The sequence below is a fragment of the Triplophysa rosa genome, linkage group LG6, assembly GCF_024868665.1.
Source record: "Triplophysa rosa linkage group LG6, Trosa_1v2, whole genome shotgun sequence".
Classification (NCBI taxonomy): Eukaryota; Metazoa; Chordata; class Actinopteri; order Cypriniformes; family Nemacheilidae; genus Triplophysa; species Triplophysa rosa.
This window is the reverse complement of record NC_079895.1, coordinates 2,700,739-2,713,849: the sequence shown is the minus strand read 5'-3', so window position 1 is coordinate 2,713,849 and position 13,111 is coordinate 2,700,739. Positions and strand designations below refer to the sequence as shown.

Sequence of the window (13,111 nt, the reverse complement as noted above, 5' to 3'; positions counted from 1 at the left end):
AGATGGGACGTCCTTGGTAAATCCATTTGGTTTCAGTGACTTTAAGTGGTCTAGTTCTACATACCGAAGTTGACGGACATCTCTGTTGGTTTGTTTTTCTGAACTCTCACTGTATGATTGATGTGCTGGACTCAGTCAGACAGACAGCTCGATCTGTTATCATTACAGCACAAATGCATTTTCATCTCATACGATAACCCACAGCACACCCTGATGAATATCAGCTCATGACCAGGGTCAGTTTTAGAGTCTGTTTCATGTTAGATGGAATGACATGTCTGTTTTTTATATGGTACCATATGCCCAGCTACATGTCTCCTGGTATCTTTATCAGAAGGCCTCCAAATGAAATTACAGTTATTTTGACTTCCATTTCGTGAAGTGTTTAAAAATGTATGTAGTTTTTATCAGTTTGTCATTTTCACATTTGCTTTGTATATTAAGACAGTAACATTATACTATATGGTTGTATTTGTTAACATTAGTTATAGAAGCAATGTGGAGATTTTAGCGGCATCTAGTGGTGCGTTTGCGAATTGCAAGCAATGGCTCACTCCACCCCTCCCTTTCGAATCACTACGGCGGCTCTCACAGGACAAAGATGTGTCGCATTTTCGCTTCTTTGACGAAGCAGATAACGTATTTACGAAACACGTTCTGTAGGGCTACTGTAGAAACAACATGGTGACTTCCATGCAAGGGGACCCGCAGTGTATGTAGATAGAAATAGCTCATTCTAAGGTAATAAAAACATAACGCTTCATTATGTAAGGTCTTTATACACCTCTGAAGACATAGTTATGTGTATTATATTGCATTTCTATATTATTTCACTCAAACAAGATGGCGCCGGTGAGCTTTTGGGACACCAGAGTCAGCAGTGTAATTTCCGGTCGTATAACACTATGGGAAAAGGAGGAGTTTTGGCCGGCAAATATGGGTGTTTTTTAGATAAAAAGAAGAAAGTCATAAGCGCTATGACAGATCATCTTTACATTGCTGAGCACTTCGTTAAGCCAGAACAACTCGATAGTGTTATAGGACAGGAAATTCGTCTGCGGACTCTGGCGCCATCTTGTGCAACTAGCCCATAGATCCTTCAAAAACGTACACATTGGACCTTAGTAGCTAGTTCAAAATTAAATCATATTAACAAAGATGAATAAATGTTGAAACACTATGTTGTTCATTGCTAGTTCATGTCAGCTAATGCTATAATTTTCTAATGCTAACAAAAACAACCTTATTAAAGTTGTCATTTTTCTTTTTTGGATTTAAATACTTGTTCTTCTTAATTGTTTGCCTATAAATCTGCTACGATGTAAAGTTGTGGAAAGCACCATAGGAATACATTTGAATTGTTTGAATCAATGTTTGTATACCCAAAGCCACATGAAACGCATTTTGGAAAGAAAAAAAGTTGTCAGGATGACATTGTGTCCCTCTGAATCTACAGTGCAGACACAATTGATTTTATATTTGATTTTGGGGGCCAGATGTGACCTGAAGATGTTTTCATTAGATTGTGGCTGAAAGTTCACTGAGGCCGGTCAGTCGCTCTGTTTTGGTGTTTGTGGGATTGTGCGGACTCGTATTGCCATGAAAGGAATCAGTTCCGGCTTCTTTCGTCGTGTTTGTGGAGCCGCCAACGAACGGATGTGTGAGATAAGATCGAATGAGTTTAAAGCCGAATATCACTGTATGTGATGTGTATCTCTATGTGTGTACAGCTCTCTACCATTTCACTGCAAATACTATTAACAGTTTAATTCACAAATGTGACCCTGGACTCTGGTTTGTATAGGACCATATTTGGCCGAGATGCAACTATTTGAAAATCTGGAATCTGAGAATGCAAAAAAATCCAAATCTTGAGAAAATTGCCTTTAAAGTTGTCCATCAGATACATTGTGGCAGGCCGTTGCTAAGAAACAGGTTTGTTTTAACGCTCTCTATTGGCTTACCGCTGTAATGACGTTGGTGGTAGAGGAACCTGAAAGCTTAACATAGATACCAAACTTGAGTAAGTAATTCCCAAAGAGCGGGCAGCAGCGAGTGATGCTTGTAGGTGGGTTTCCGGCCAGTTTTGTTCGCGATTTTGCTGCATCCACTCACAAAAAATAAAGGTTTTATATATTTACGTTACGAAGAATTGAATATACAGTCAGCACACCAAAGCTCCAAAAATATGAAAAAAAATTGAATTAAAAGACTTTCGCATGGCGCGTTGAAACGTCACAAAACGTCACGCTAGAAAGTCTTTTAATTAATACGTTTTTGATATTTTTGAAGCTTTGGTGTGCCGACTGTACTGTATATACAATTCTTTATTCATTTTTTTAGTCGCGCACCCACTTGAGGTCGATGTGCGTGCTCATGTCTTCTTTTTATATATTTACGGTAGGAAATTTACAAAATATCTTCGTGGAACATGATCTTTACTCAATATCCTAATGATTTTTGGCATAAAAGAAAAATCGATCATTTTGACCCATACAATGAATTGTTGGCTATTGCTACAAATATACCAATGCGACTTCAAACGGTTTTGTGGTCCAGGGTCACAAATGTGAGTTGTGAGATATTTTTGTCCCGAAATGCCAACTGCAGAATGACTTTGAAACTGTCCGATGGTTTGGATACAGGTCAGCTCTGACAATAAATACTGATAACAAACATTTCATGTTCCCAACTATTCAGACTCAGAATCAGAAAGAGCTTTATTGCAAAGTATGTTTGCACATACAAGGAATTTGTTTTGGTGACAGGAGCATCCAGTACACAGAGACCATAACACAATAGAATACAGTACACAGATGATTTAAATAAGGGCCTATGGGTATAAAACATTAAGAAATACAATACAATAAAGATATAGAGAGTAAAGCTTTGTGTGTATGTAAATATGTACAAGTAAAAAATAAGAATAGTATTAATGTTCCTTAACAGATGTAGAATAAATGTTATGTAGCGTCAATACTTCATCAGCTTTGGTGTAATTCATAATATAATAGCTGTAGTGCTGTTGTGCTGAATGCTGAAGGGCACTAAAAAACATTTGGTGATCAATAATTTCAGCTTTCGTTAAAAAGAAAAAATACTTGCGTCTGTGGATTTCCTTTTGGCTGGGGTGTGCTGGAAAAGCAGACGCCGATATGAGAACAATGAGTACAAGTGTTGAGTGCTCTTTTGATGTTCGATTCTTGAAGACATTCTCTTAATGACACAGACGCCTTCTTCAGATGCTGTCACTCACTCTGTGTGTGAGGTCTGATCCTTTAATCTCGAGTCATCCTGATGTCCTACACGACCCTGTCTGACCCAACATTGCGCCTCTGAATGTTTTGTGACCGCCCAGAGGAAGCTTTTTTATAGCTCCGGAGATGTGATGGCGCTGTCAGTTGTGTTTCGTTTAACTATCAACTTGGTCTCGGATGTTTCTCAGAAGAAATGAAAAGACGTGTGTGTTTGTCTTGACTCAGCTCTGACGGCGGCGGCGGGACGAGGAAAGCTGGAGGTGTGTAGTTTTCTGCTGGAGAGAGGGCCACAGGTTCAGCAGGTGAACAGGAGAGGGGCGTGTGCGCTCTTCTGTGCGGTCCGGCAGGGACATTGGCAGGTGAGTGATGCTCAGACACCTGAATGACTCCAAACAAGCAGCAGCGACGTCTCAGGATTGTTCAATAAAGGAACTCTCTGACTGTCAGATTGCAGATCTGTTACTGCAGCACGGCGCAGATGTAAACGTCAGCGATAAACAGGGTCGCACGTTGCTGATGGTGGCGGCGTGTGAGGGGCATCTCAGCACAGCCGAATTCTTGTTATCTAAAGGTGAGTGATGTTCTCACGTGCCTCACGAACCGATCTGTATGTGTGCATTTTCGATCCCATCTCCCTTTCACTTCCTTGGTAACACAATTGAATGTCACAACAAAATTGTATGTTTATTTACAATAAACGCAGTATTCATCGTCCCCCAGGTGCCTCTTTAACATCGGTGGATAAGGAGGGGTTAACTCCTCTCAGCTGGGCGTGTTTAAAAGGACACAAGAATGTTGTTCAGTTTTTGGTGGAGAAGGGTGCGGTTATTGACCACTCGGACAGGAACGGTCGCACTCCGCTGGACCTGGCAGCGTTTTATGGAGACTCGGACATTGTAAGTGAGCAGAGGTCACCACGTCTGAACCTCACAATAATGCTGCTGTTTTGATTTCAATCAACTCTTGCATGTGACGTCACAGGAATGCTTCATTAGATTCAGGTCATCTGAAAATATGTGGAGGATAGTTGTGGTGTTATGCAGCAGAATGAATATCTGTGTTTAATGTAGTTAAATGCGAGTCGTCTAAAACTGAAATCACTCCGTGGTGTTGCTGTGATACATTTGTTTGAATTCAGTCAATTTCTCTTCGTGTAATTCAAATGAAATATCATGTTGGGCGTGGTCACTTTCACATCCATCATCCTTTTTGGCTCGGCTAATTCAGATTTAAAGTCCCAGTGAAATAAAAAATGACAATGCCTATTTTTTCAAGTAATATTGCAGCGTTTATTGTAAATAGTTTATCAATGTGGGTCGTTCTCTTTTTAAAATTTGTGTGCCGTTAAAATCTGAAAATGCACTTCCGTCCTGTAATGACTATCCATCTTAAATGGCGTACGTTAGACGGCTTGGGCGGAGCATCCGTTAACTCCTCCCCTTCAACTGTCAGTCTGCTTCCAGTTCCATTTCGAAATGCAACGGCTGTTTTTCTACATCCAATCAAATCGCAGGCAAAAAATGACAGCCACGCCCACTATTTTCTATTTCACTCGGAAATGCGGCAAAATACGGAAGTAAAAACGATCGCAACTTCCGGTTCACGGGGACTTTAATATCCTGAGGGTTGTGGTCGATACAAATAATCGTTTAATGGGGCGTGTCCAATGTGAATTCGACAAAATGTGGGTGGGGTTCAGCATCCTGTGGGTGGAGCTGATCATTCAAATTCAATGCTTTGAGTTTTAAAAACTAGATTCTACAGTTGTAACGGTGGAAGTGATGATTGTGGTCTTATCAGCGGTGTTGTAAATGTTGTGATGTTTGTACAGGTACATTATCTGGTTGAGAAAGGGGCTGTGATTGAACATGTAGACTACAGTGGCATGAGAGCTCTGGACCGAGCCATCGGCTGCCGGAACACATCAGTGGTGCTCACGTTACTCAAGAAAGGAGCCAAACTAGGTGAGATAACCTTCATGACATCCAATCGCTTTCACTCACATGCACCAATACAACAAAACATAGATTGGCCGCAAGATTTATCTATTCATTTTTTAACTGAGGCATTTCATTCTAAATTCATGTATACTGTATGTACACTGTCATTCAAAAGTTTAGGGTCAATTACCCCCTTACTTATTCACATTTTTCACATTTTAGACTAACAGTGAACTCATTAAAACTACAGATTAACACAAATGCTGCTACGGGATTTATGTTGTGACATAAATATCCAAAATAAATAAAAAATGTGACCCTGGATCACAAAACCAGTCTTAAGTAGCACGGGAACATTTTTAGTAAAAGACAAAAATACATTGTGTGGGTCAAAATTATCAATTTTTCTTTTAGGCCAAAAATCATTAGGATATTAAATAAAGATCATGTTCCATGAAGATATTTTGTAAATTTCCTACCTTAAATATATAAAAACTTTATTTTTGTGAGTGGATGGCCTGCCACAGTGCCCCTGATTAACAACTTCAAAGGCAATTTTCTCAATATTTTGATTTTTTTGCACTCTCAGATTCCAGAGTTTTAAACGGTTGTATCTCAGTCAGATATTGTCCTATTCTAACAATTTATACATCAATAGAAAGTCTATTTATTCAGCTTTCAGATTATGTAAAAATCTCAATTTCGAAAAATTGACCCATAAGACTGGTTTTTTTGTCCAGGGTCACATATTTTTGTTGTCCAGGGTCACATATGAGTTAAACAGTGTAGTCACCTTTTGTCTAGAATAAGCAGAAATGTTTTCTTGTACTAAAACTTCATCAAGCAGCTTCTTGAGGTCTCACGCCAAGATGCTTTTACTGTGAACCCTTTTGAAGGAGTTCACATCTATCCTGTGCTCTTATTGGCGGCTTTTTCTGAATCACTCAGTCATCCAGTTCAAAAGCACTTTAATTAAATAGAATTAAACAAAAGCTTTGTCTCATTTCACTCAAAAGACCCTTAATGTTTGAACGGTAGTGTATGTAATACCAGAAATAATATTTCTGTATATTTTATACCTATTAAAAGAAATATCAGAAGCATGTATACTGTATCTTCTCTGTTTTATCTCCAACTAAATGATTCTCTTTGCTTGAATCAATGTAGTATAATAAAATCATCAGAGGGATTTTACAAGCAAACATGAATGGTCAATCAGGATTGTCTGTTTGCGATTGCAAAAATAAAGACTGAAACTCTTCCAGCATTCTTTGTGGCGTTCTTCTGCTGTGACTGGTGTATTTTTCCTCTTTTCTTCGCTGTCTTCACTCTTTCTCTTCTAACGCTTTCTTTAAAACCCTCATAAGGCTACAGAACTTCACCTTATGATCGAACAGGTACTCTCTTTTAGGTAACTTTATTTCATGCCTGTTACGTACTTCTGCTAAGCCGTGTTCTTCTTGAGCAGTTTGATGTAATTGGCTCCTTCTCTCTTTTCTCTCTCGGTATCCAAGGTAACGCAGCCTGGGCGATGGCAACATCCAAACCAGATATCCTCATTATTCTCCTGCAGAAGCTGATGGAGGAAGGCAATCTGCTGTACAAAGTAAGGACCGATGTCCAAGTTCAGTGTCTTTGGTTCCTCAAAAGTGGAATCGTTGAATTCTTTTACAGTTTTTATCCCGTGTGTCACAGAGAGCGGATGTGTTTCTCAATGCCATAGAAAGCTGGCCGATATCTTGAATATTAGATATCATTGAGTGAGATCAATTCTCTGAAGATATAATAAATGCATGAAGTATTGCGAATATTGTTAGTCGTAACTCATCATTACATTCTACCATTTACATTTTACTGTGATTTCTGTCCAAATGAGTTTGTCTAGTTATGGCAAAAGAAAAGGACTTTTCTTTCAATATTCTACAGCGAAAGCAAAATATTGACATGTATCTGACTGCCTCTTCAAACGAAATGACCAGAAATAGTCTTCATAGATCTTATCAGAGCCGTTAGCTTCATCCCAGAAACTGGAATGGAAATAAGAATGTACGAAGTGACATTTATCAGAGCATCGCTTCTGTGACATTTAAGAGCTTCAGTTTGGCGTCGTTGTGAGTCGTGGAGCTGTAACGAATGATTGATGGACATCTTTTCATCCTCTGTCCGACCATTTTATTCTCGTCTTCTATTCCTTTCTCTCTGACTCTGTCTGTCTCTCTTTCAGAGGGGAAAGATGAAGGAGGCAGCTCAGAGGTATCAGTACGCATTGAGGAAGTTTCCCAGAGAGGGTTTCGGTGAGGAACTGAAGGCCTTTAAAGAGCTCCGGGTCTCTTTGTATCTCAATCTGTCTCGCTGTCGCCGGAAAACTAACGTAAGACACCGGAATCTCAGGAGATCGCTTACACCTGCTCGCAAAAACTTTTATTTATGCCTCTGCTGGGCTAACTTCAGTAGGACTGCTGTTTGTTCTGTGTTGTGTATTTTTACTTTTCTTACCCTTCAGTACAGCTCTTGCGTCACAGATTGTGTTTTTCAGCTCAAAATGCCGGACACAGCGAGACCAAAAAGGCAAATCGCTCAAAGGTGTTGAATTGATTCGCTCTATTCAGAAGTAATAGCCCGGCTGGAGAAGGTCTCGTGACACAATAGAGAGCCAGTTTCCTTTCTGCATCCTTGATCGATGACGCCAGGAAAACCGGCGTTGAACCGAGTTGATTATTCAAATGGTCTATTGTTTAGAGCAATTTACACGTGTTCGGTTGCCCTGCGGTGTGAATCTAAATTCAACCTTTCCGCTCCAGTTTTATCTCACCTGACGTTCACTGCCTCTCTCTCTCTGCTGTAGGACTTTGGCATGGCTGAGGAGTTCGCCACGAAGGCTCTGGAGCTCAAACCCAAATCGTACGAGGCGTACTACGCTAGAGCCCGGGCCAAAAGAAGCAGCAGGTGAGTTGACTTTCATAGAGAAGATTCCCAAAACACATGGCTGTATGAAATATTCAAGACGCTTATGAAGGTTTTCCTTCTCTTCGGTGTGTAAACAGACAGTTCGCCGCAGCGTTGGCAGACCTGCACGAAGCTAGCAAGCTCTGCCCCAATAACCGCGAGATCTGCCGTCTGCTGGCCCGCGTGGAGGAAGAATGTAAACAAATGCAGCGAGCTCAGAAGCAGCAGACGAACCCGGCGGCCGCCATCCACGACTCGGATCAGGATCACGGCGAGCCAGAGGACGACGGAGAAGCGACGGAGCGCAGTCTGGGGCGGGACGTCGACGATGAAGACGAAGCTTCTGAGGGCTGGTCCCAAAACATCTACTCGCTCAATCGGACTCTGCCTGATTCTAACGGTTCTGTTTCACCCCCTCACAGGCAAAGCCTTCGATATCAGCACAGAGAGTCCGTGGCTCAGAAGAGTCTGCTTCTCCAACCCAGCAAACAAGCCCAGATAGTCAAAACCAACCAGCACCATGGATCTTTACAGGTGGCGTCTACACGACCCATGAACCCTAAGACCCACTCACAATACGCCCCCTCCAGTCCCATCCCTAGCCGTCACATTTCTAGCGTGTTGAAAGCCGGTCCGGGTATTGACATCAGCCCTCTGCCGGACGACGCGGGACGAGCTTTGATGCGTGAAAGCGAGGACCGCCACCTCGTGCAGGTTCACTCCTCCAAGACGCAGGAGCTCTCCACGGGCCCTGGAGCTCAAGGCCAGGACGCAAGAAAGGACTACGGGCACGGGACGGGTTCACACGCCAGCAGCATGCGGGTCTCCAGCTCCACCAGCAGTCTGGCCTCCAGCAGCAGTTTATCTGACGGCGGGAAGCCGCAAGGCCCGGACGTGCGAACCAAAACCGGCTCCGACAAACCCAAGATCAGCCAGGGGAGCTCCGTGGAATACAAACCCAGGCCGTTCATGGGGATCATGGACAAAAAGGCTCGATTTCAACAGCAGCAGACGAGTCATCCTCCGATCTCTCGCGGATGGCAGAGTCAGTCCTCAGAAGGGCTGGTCGGGCACACCGTCTCTTCCACAGGTGTGAACTGTGAGCTCGCGTTCGCCAAACCGCCCGCCGCTTTCTACGAGCATCTGAAAACTCCCTCTCAGAGTTCGCCTCTGGGCGGCCAGCACAACGGCAGTCTGCACTCGAAAGAGTTTGACAAGTTCAGCTGTCACAAAGATCCCAAACCAGCTCTTGCCATGGCTCATTCATTCGCAGACAGCATGCCCAAACAGCCCGGCCTGTCTCGAGAGAACCCCAACATTCATGTAGCTTCAATGAAACCAAAGAGATCTTTTATCGAGTCTAATGTTTAGGGTGCATTCAGATGCAACAGATACACTGCAGATGGAGTTACTTGAGGAGATGTTCAGTTGAACTTTAGTGGTGGAGTCATATGGGTTTTTCAGTAGGAGAGGATAAAGAATTTATTGATCAAACGTTTAAAGTCAAGTGAGTGAAATGTTTCTCTTGAACTTACAAATCTTGTGATGTGGAGATGCTGAAGCTGGTGTTCAAAAAACAAACTTAAAGGGACAGTTCACCCAAAAATGAAAACTCTGTCTTCATTTACTCACCCTCGAGTTGTTCCAAATCTGTATAAATGTCTTTGTTCTGATGAACACAAAGAAAGGTATTTGGAAGAATGCTTGTAAACAGCAAACAGTTCTTGGCCACCATTGACTCCCATAGAAGGAAAAATGACAATGGTAGTTAAAAGTGCCCCAGAACTGTTTGCTTTTCTTGTCGTTCTTTAAAGTGTCTTCTTTTGTGTTCAACAGAACAAAGAATTGTATCAAGTAAATTTTCCTACTATGGTAGTCAGTGGTGGCCAAGAACTGTTTGGTTACAAGCATTCTTCCAAATACCTTCTCTGTGTTCATCAGAACAAATAAAATTATACTGGAACAACTCAAGGGTTCAAGAGTAAATAATGACAGAATTTTTAGTTTTGGGCGAACTGTTCTTTTAACGTAACACATTTCTGTGTGTAGTTAAGAGCAACACATCTTGTGTTACTTTTAACTCATCCTTGTGTTGTCCCTTTTATTTATTTAACACACAAACAATACAAAATGACAAAATTCTGTAATAATTCAATTTATTAATTCCATTAATAATTAAAATGAATAAACACATCCTTTTTGAGATTGTAGTCTTGTTGACCAAAATTGTGCAAACATAACTTTCTTTATTACTCGAATAAAACATTTTTTTACAAATATTTTTTACATTGTAAAGTTTTTGAAATGGATGACTTTAACTGAATAATGAAGAAATAGCAACCAATTAGAGTCCGGAATAGATGTGTATTCATGCTTAAATGCTTGATTTTTTGTAGACAAAACAAATATGCTGGCACAAATATACTTTAATTTCGTTTAAAGGGATTATACATGTTTTAAAAAATGTGACTACTAGTTGGCTTTTACAAAATTGTTTTATTATGTAAGGAAAGCCAAAGAGCTTTAAAAGGTGATTCCTGGGATGACTTTTGAAGTTGGCTGGTTTTCCTTTACTACTAAATGTGTTCTATTATTTTAAAAAAAAATGTTGTAAAAATTTGCACAAAGTTTGTATTTGTAAGTGTGTAAAACAATAGGTTTGTAAGATCATGAGAAACATGAATTCAGTCAAGGGTGTTAAAATGTTTGAATGGTTAATAGTGTGAGTATATATATATAACTCAAACTTTACACTATTTACTTTAAATTCACTCTGAAATATTGGACAACAGCAGCACATTTATATTCTGAAGTTCAGACTTTTGTTAATCAGTAAAGCAGATATTAATCTGTGAATTAATCTGCCAAGCAGGTACAGCTCCAGAGCGTCTGTCACTAACCCTGAGAAAACCCTGTCAACATGACCAAAATCCAGCCTGGCTGTTTTACTGTGTGTTTTTGGTATGTTTAACCCTTATAAAGGGTCACGAACACCTCCAGCGGGCTTCTGCCCCACTGTTTCAGAGCAGAGAGGATTCTCATTTGTTAAAGGAATGAAATCATGACCAGCATTCCTCTCATGAAAAACATCAGACCCTCTAACAATGTACATATATTGATACCGTGTGTATTTTTCACACATTTTATGTGAAGACTTGTTTGTGTTTATACCAGTGTAGTATAAAAAGTGGATTTGAGTTTTTTCTTTCACATGTTTTTGGTTGACGTGATGTTTGAGGTTACTAAAAAATGTACCTTCTTGGTATGTTTGTATATTATATTTGAATCTGCTCTTGAGTGTTTAAGTCTATTCTTCCTTTGTACCTGCTTGTTGTTTCCGTCTAGATTAATTTATTTACAGCAACTTTGTCTTGGCAACTGTAAAAGCAATATATTTTATATAGTTATTTTTGCACAGCTACTTTAAAAAGAAAAGTATGGAAAGGAAATGTTTTACCATGCCAATGCAAAACTCCAGAGGTCATCTGTGTGAGCGCACGCGGCATGCTACAGAGATGAAAGAATCGGAGAATAAAACATAACAGAGATAAAAGGATCGAGGATGGACAGCAGTTATATTTTAAATGTGTATATAAATATTTTTTCTGCAACTGTCGCCACGTTACGTGAACTGTACAGTCTTGTTATGTTCTGTATCAAAAATAAATTTCTGCCATCATCCATCTAAACATTTGACTGGAATTATTTTTAATTATTCTGTGAAGTTTTACTCTAGTGGACAGAATCAGTTTGTATGATAAAGTATTAGGTTATTATATTAGTCAGTTATGACATTAGTTAAATTAAAAAGGTAAACATTAATGCACAATGAACTAACATGAACAAACAATCAACAATTGTATTGGAATTTAATAACATGACCAGTTAGCTAATGCATTAATGCTAATGAGTGTGACCTTATTGCAGTGAGATTCAGCATTTAAAAAATATTGTTTGTTTTCTTAAAAACTAAGTTGAAGATTTAGGAAGTCTAACGTGAAGTCAAATGATCAATATTGATGTGGATTTATACAATTGCGCTGCCCTTGTGATTTAGAAGGAATAATGTTTCAAGTCTATTGAATTAAAAGAATTACTGTGTATTATGCTTGGTCTGTGAAATTTTTTGTAGCAGTTTGTCACAGTTTCAACATGTCCTGTGTGATTAACAACCTATTCAAGAGTCATACTGTAAATACAGAGAAAGTTTGACATTCTTAAGAAGTTTTCTCATTCTTTTTTGTGGGATTTTCAATTTTTAGAACAACGATCACAAGGATGAAAACATTTAAAAGTAAACTAAAACCAAAACTGATTAATAAATAATAAAATTCTAAAAAAATAACAATTTCTAAAAAAAGATCAGTAAATATCAGATTAGTATTGTGAATTAAAAAATGAAACGAAGAGCCACGAACCTGTATATTAAACTCTAAACACACTTGGGTATATTGAAACAGAACAGTCGCATATCTGGCTTGATCAAACAGGATCAGGTTATTTTACATTTAAGATACAGTATAACAAACAAAACTTCACACAATTAGCTGTAAAGAGAGGCTGCAATCATATGAACCGCTGCCTTTGATTTGAAGGTGATGTTAAATTCAGCGACACACCCGCATCCACCATGTTAATTAAAGGAGTAGTTCACTTTCAAAACACATTTTCATGATAATTTACTCACCCCCAAGTCATCCAAGATGTTTATGTATTTGTTTCTTTAGTCGAAAAGAAATTTAGGTTTTTGATGAAAACATTGCAGGATTTTTCTCCATTTAGTGGACTTCAATGGACTCCAAACGGTTGAAGGTCAAAATTACAGTTTCAGTGCAGCTTCAAAGGGCTTTAAACGATACCAGATGGTGAATAAGGCTCTTTTCTAGCGAAACCATCGGTCATTTTCTAAAAAAAATAAAAATGTATATGCTTTATAAACACAAATGCTCGCCTTGCTCTGTTCTGCAA

At 39.6% G+C, this 13,111-nt stretch overlaps 1 protein-coding gene across 4 annotated transcripts in view; it reads left to right on the top strand.

The window, feature by feature from the left end:
• The window catches only part of tanc1b (tetratricopeptide repeat, ankyrin repeat and coiled-coil containing 1b), a 100,211-nt gene extending 87,352 nt beyond the window's left edge, over positions 1–12,859 (top strand). For 2 of the 4 annotated variants that reach the window (XM_057335722.1, XM_057335724.1), the window contains 9 exons: positions 3,483–3,616; positions 3,705–3,828; positions 3,978–4,153; positions 5,089–5,221; positions 6,565–6,594; positions 6,712–6,803; positions 7,422–7,568; positions 8,043–8,143; positions 8,242–12,859. In XM_057335722.1, the coding sequence (XP_057191705.1) occupies positions 3,483–3,616; positions 3,705–3,828; positions 3,978–4,153; positions 5,089–5,221; positions 6,565–6,594; positions 6,712–6,803; positions 7,422–7,568; positions 8,043–8,143; positions 8,242–9,514 (2,210 nt within the window). In that variant the 3' untranslated portion in view covers positions 9,515–12,859. Of the gene's footprint in view, positions 1–3,482; positions 3,617–3,704; positions 3,829–3,977; positions 4,154–5,088; positions 5,222–6,564; positions 6,595–6,711; positions 6,804–7,421; positions 7,569–8,042; positions 8,148–8,241 lie in introns of those variants that run through there. The other 2 variants (XM_057335723.1, XM_057335725.1) reach the window with 2 other exon arrangements.
• Positions 12,860–13,111: the final 252 nt, after the last annotated feature.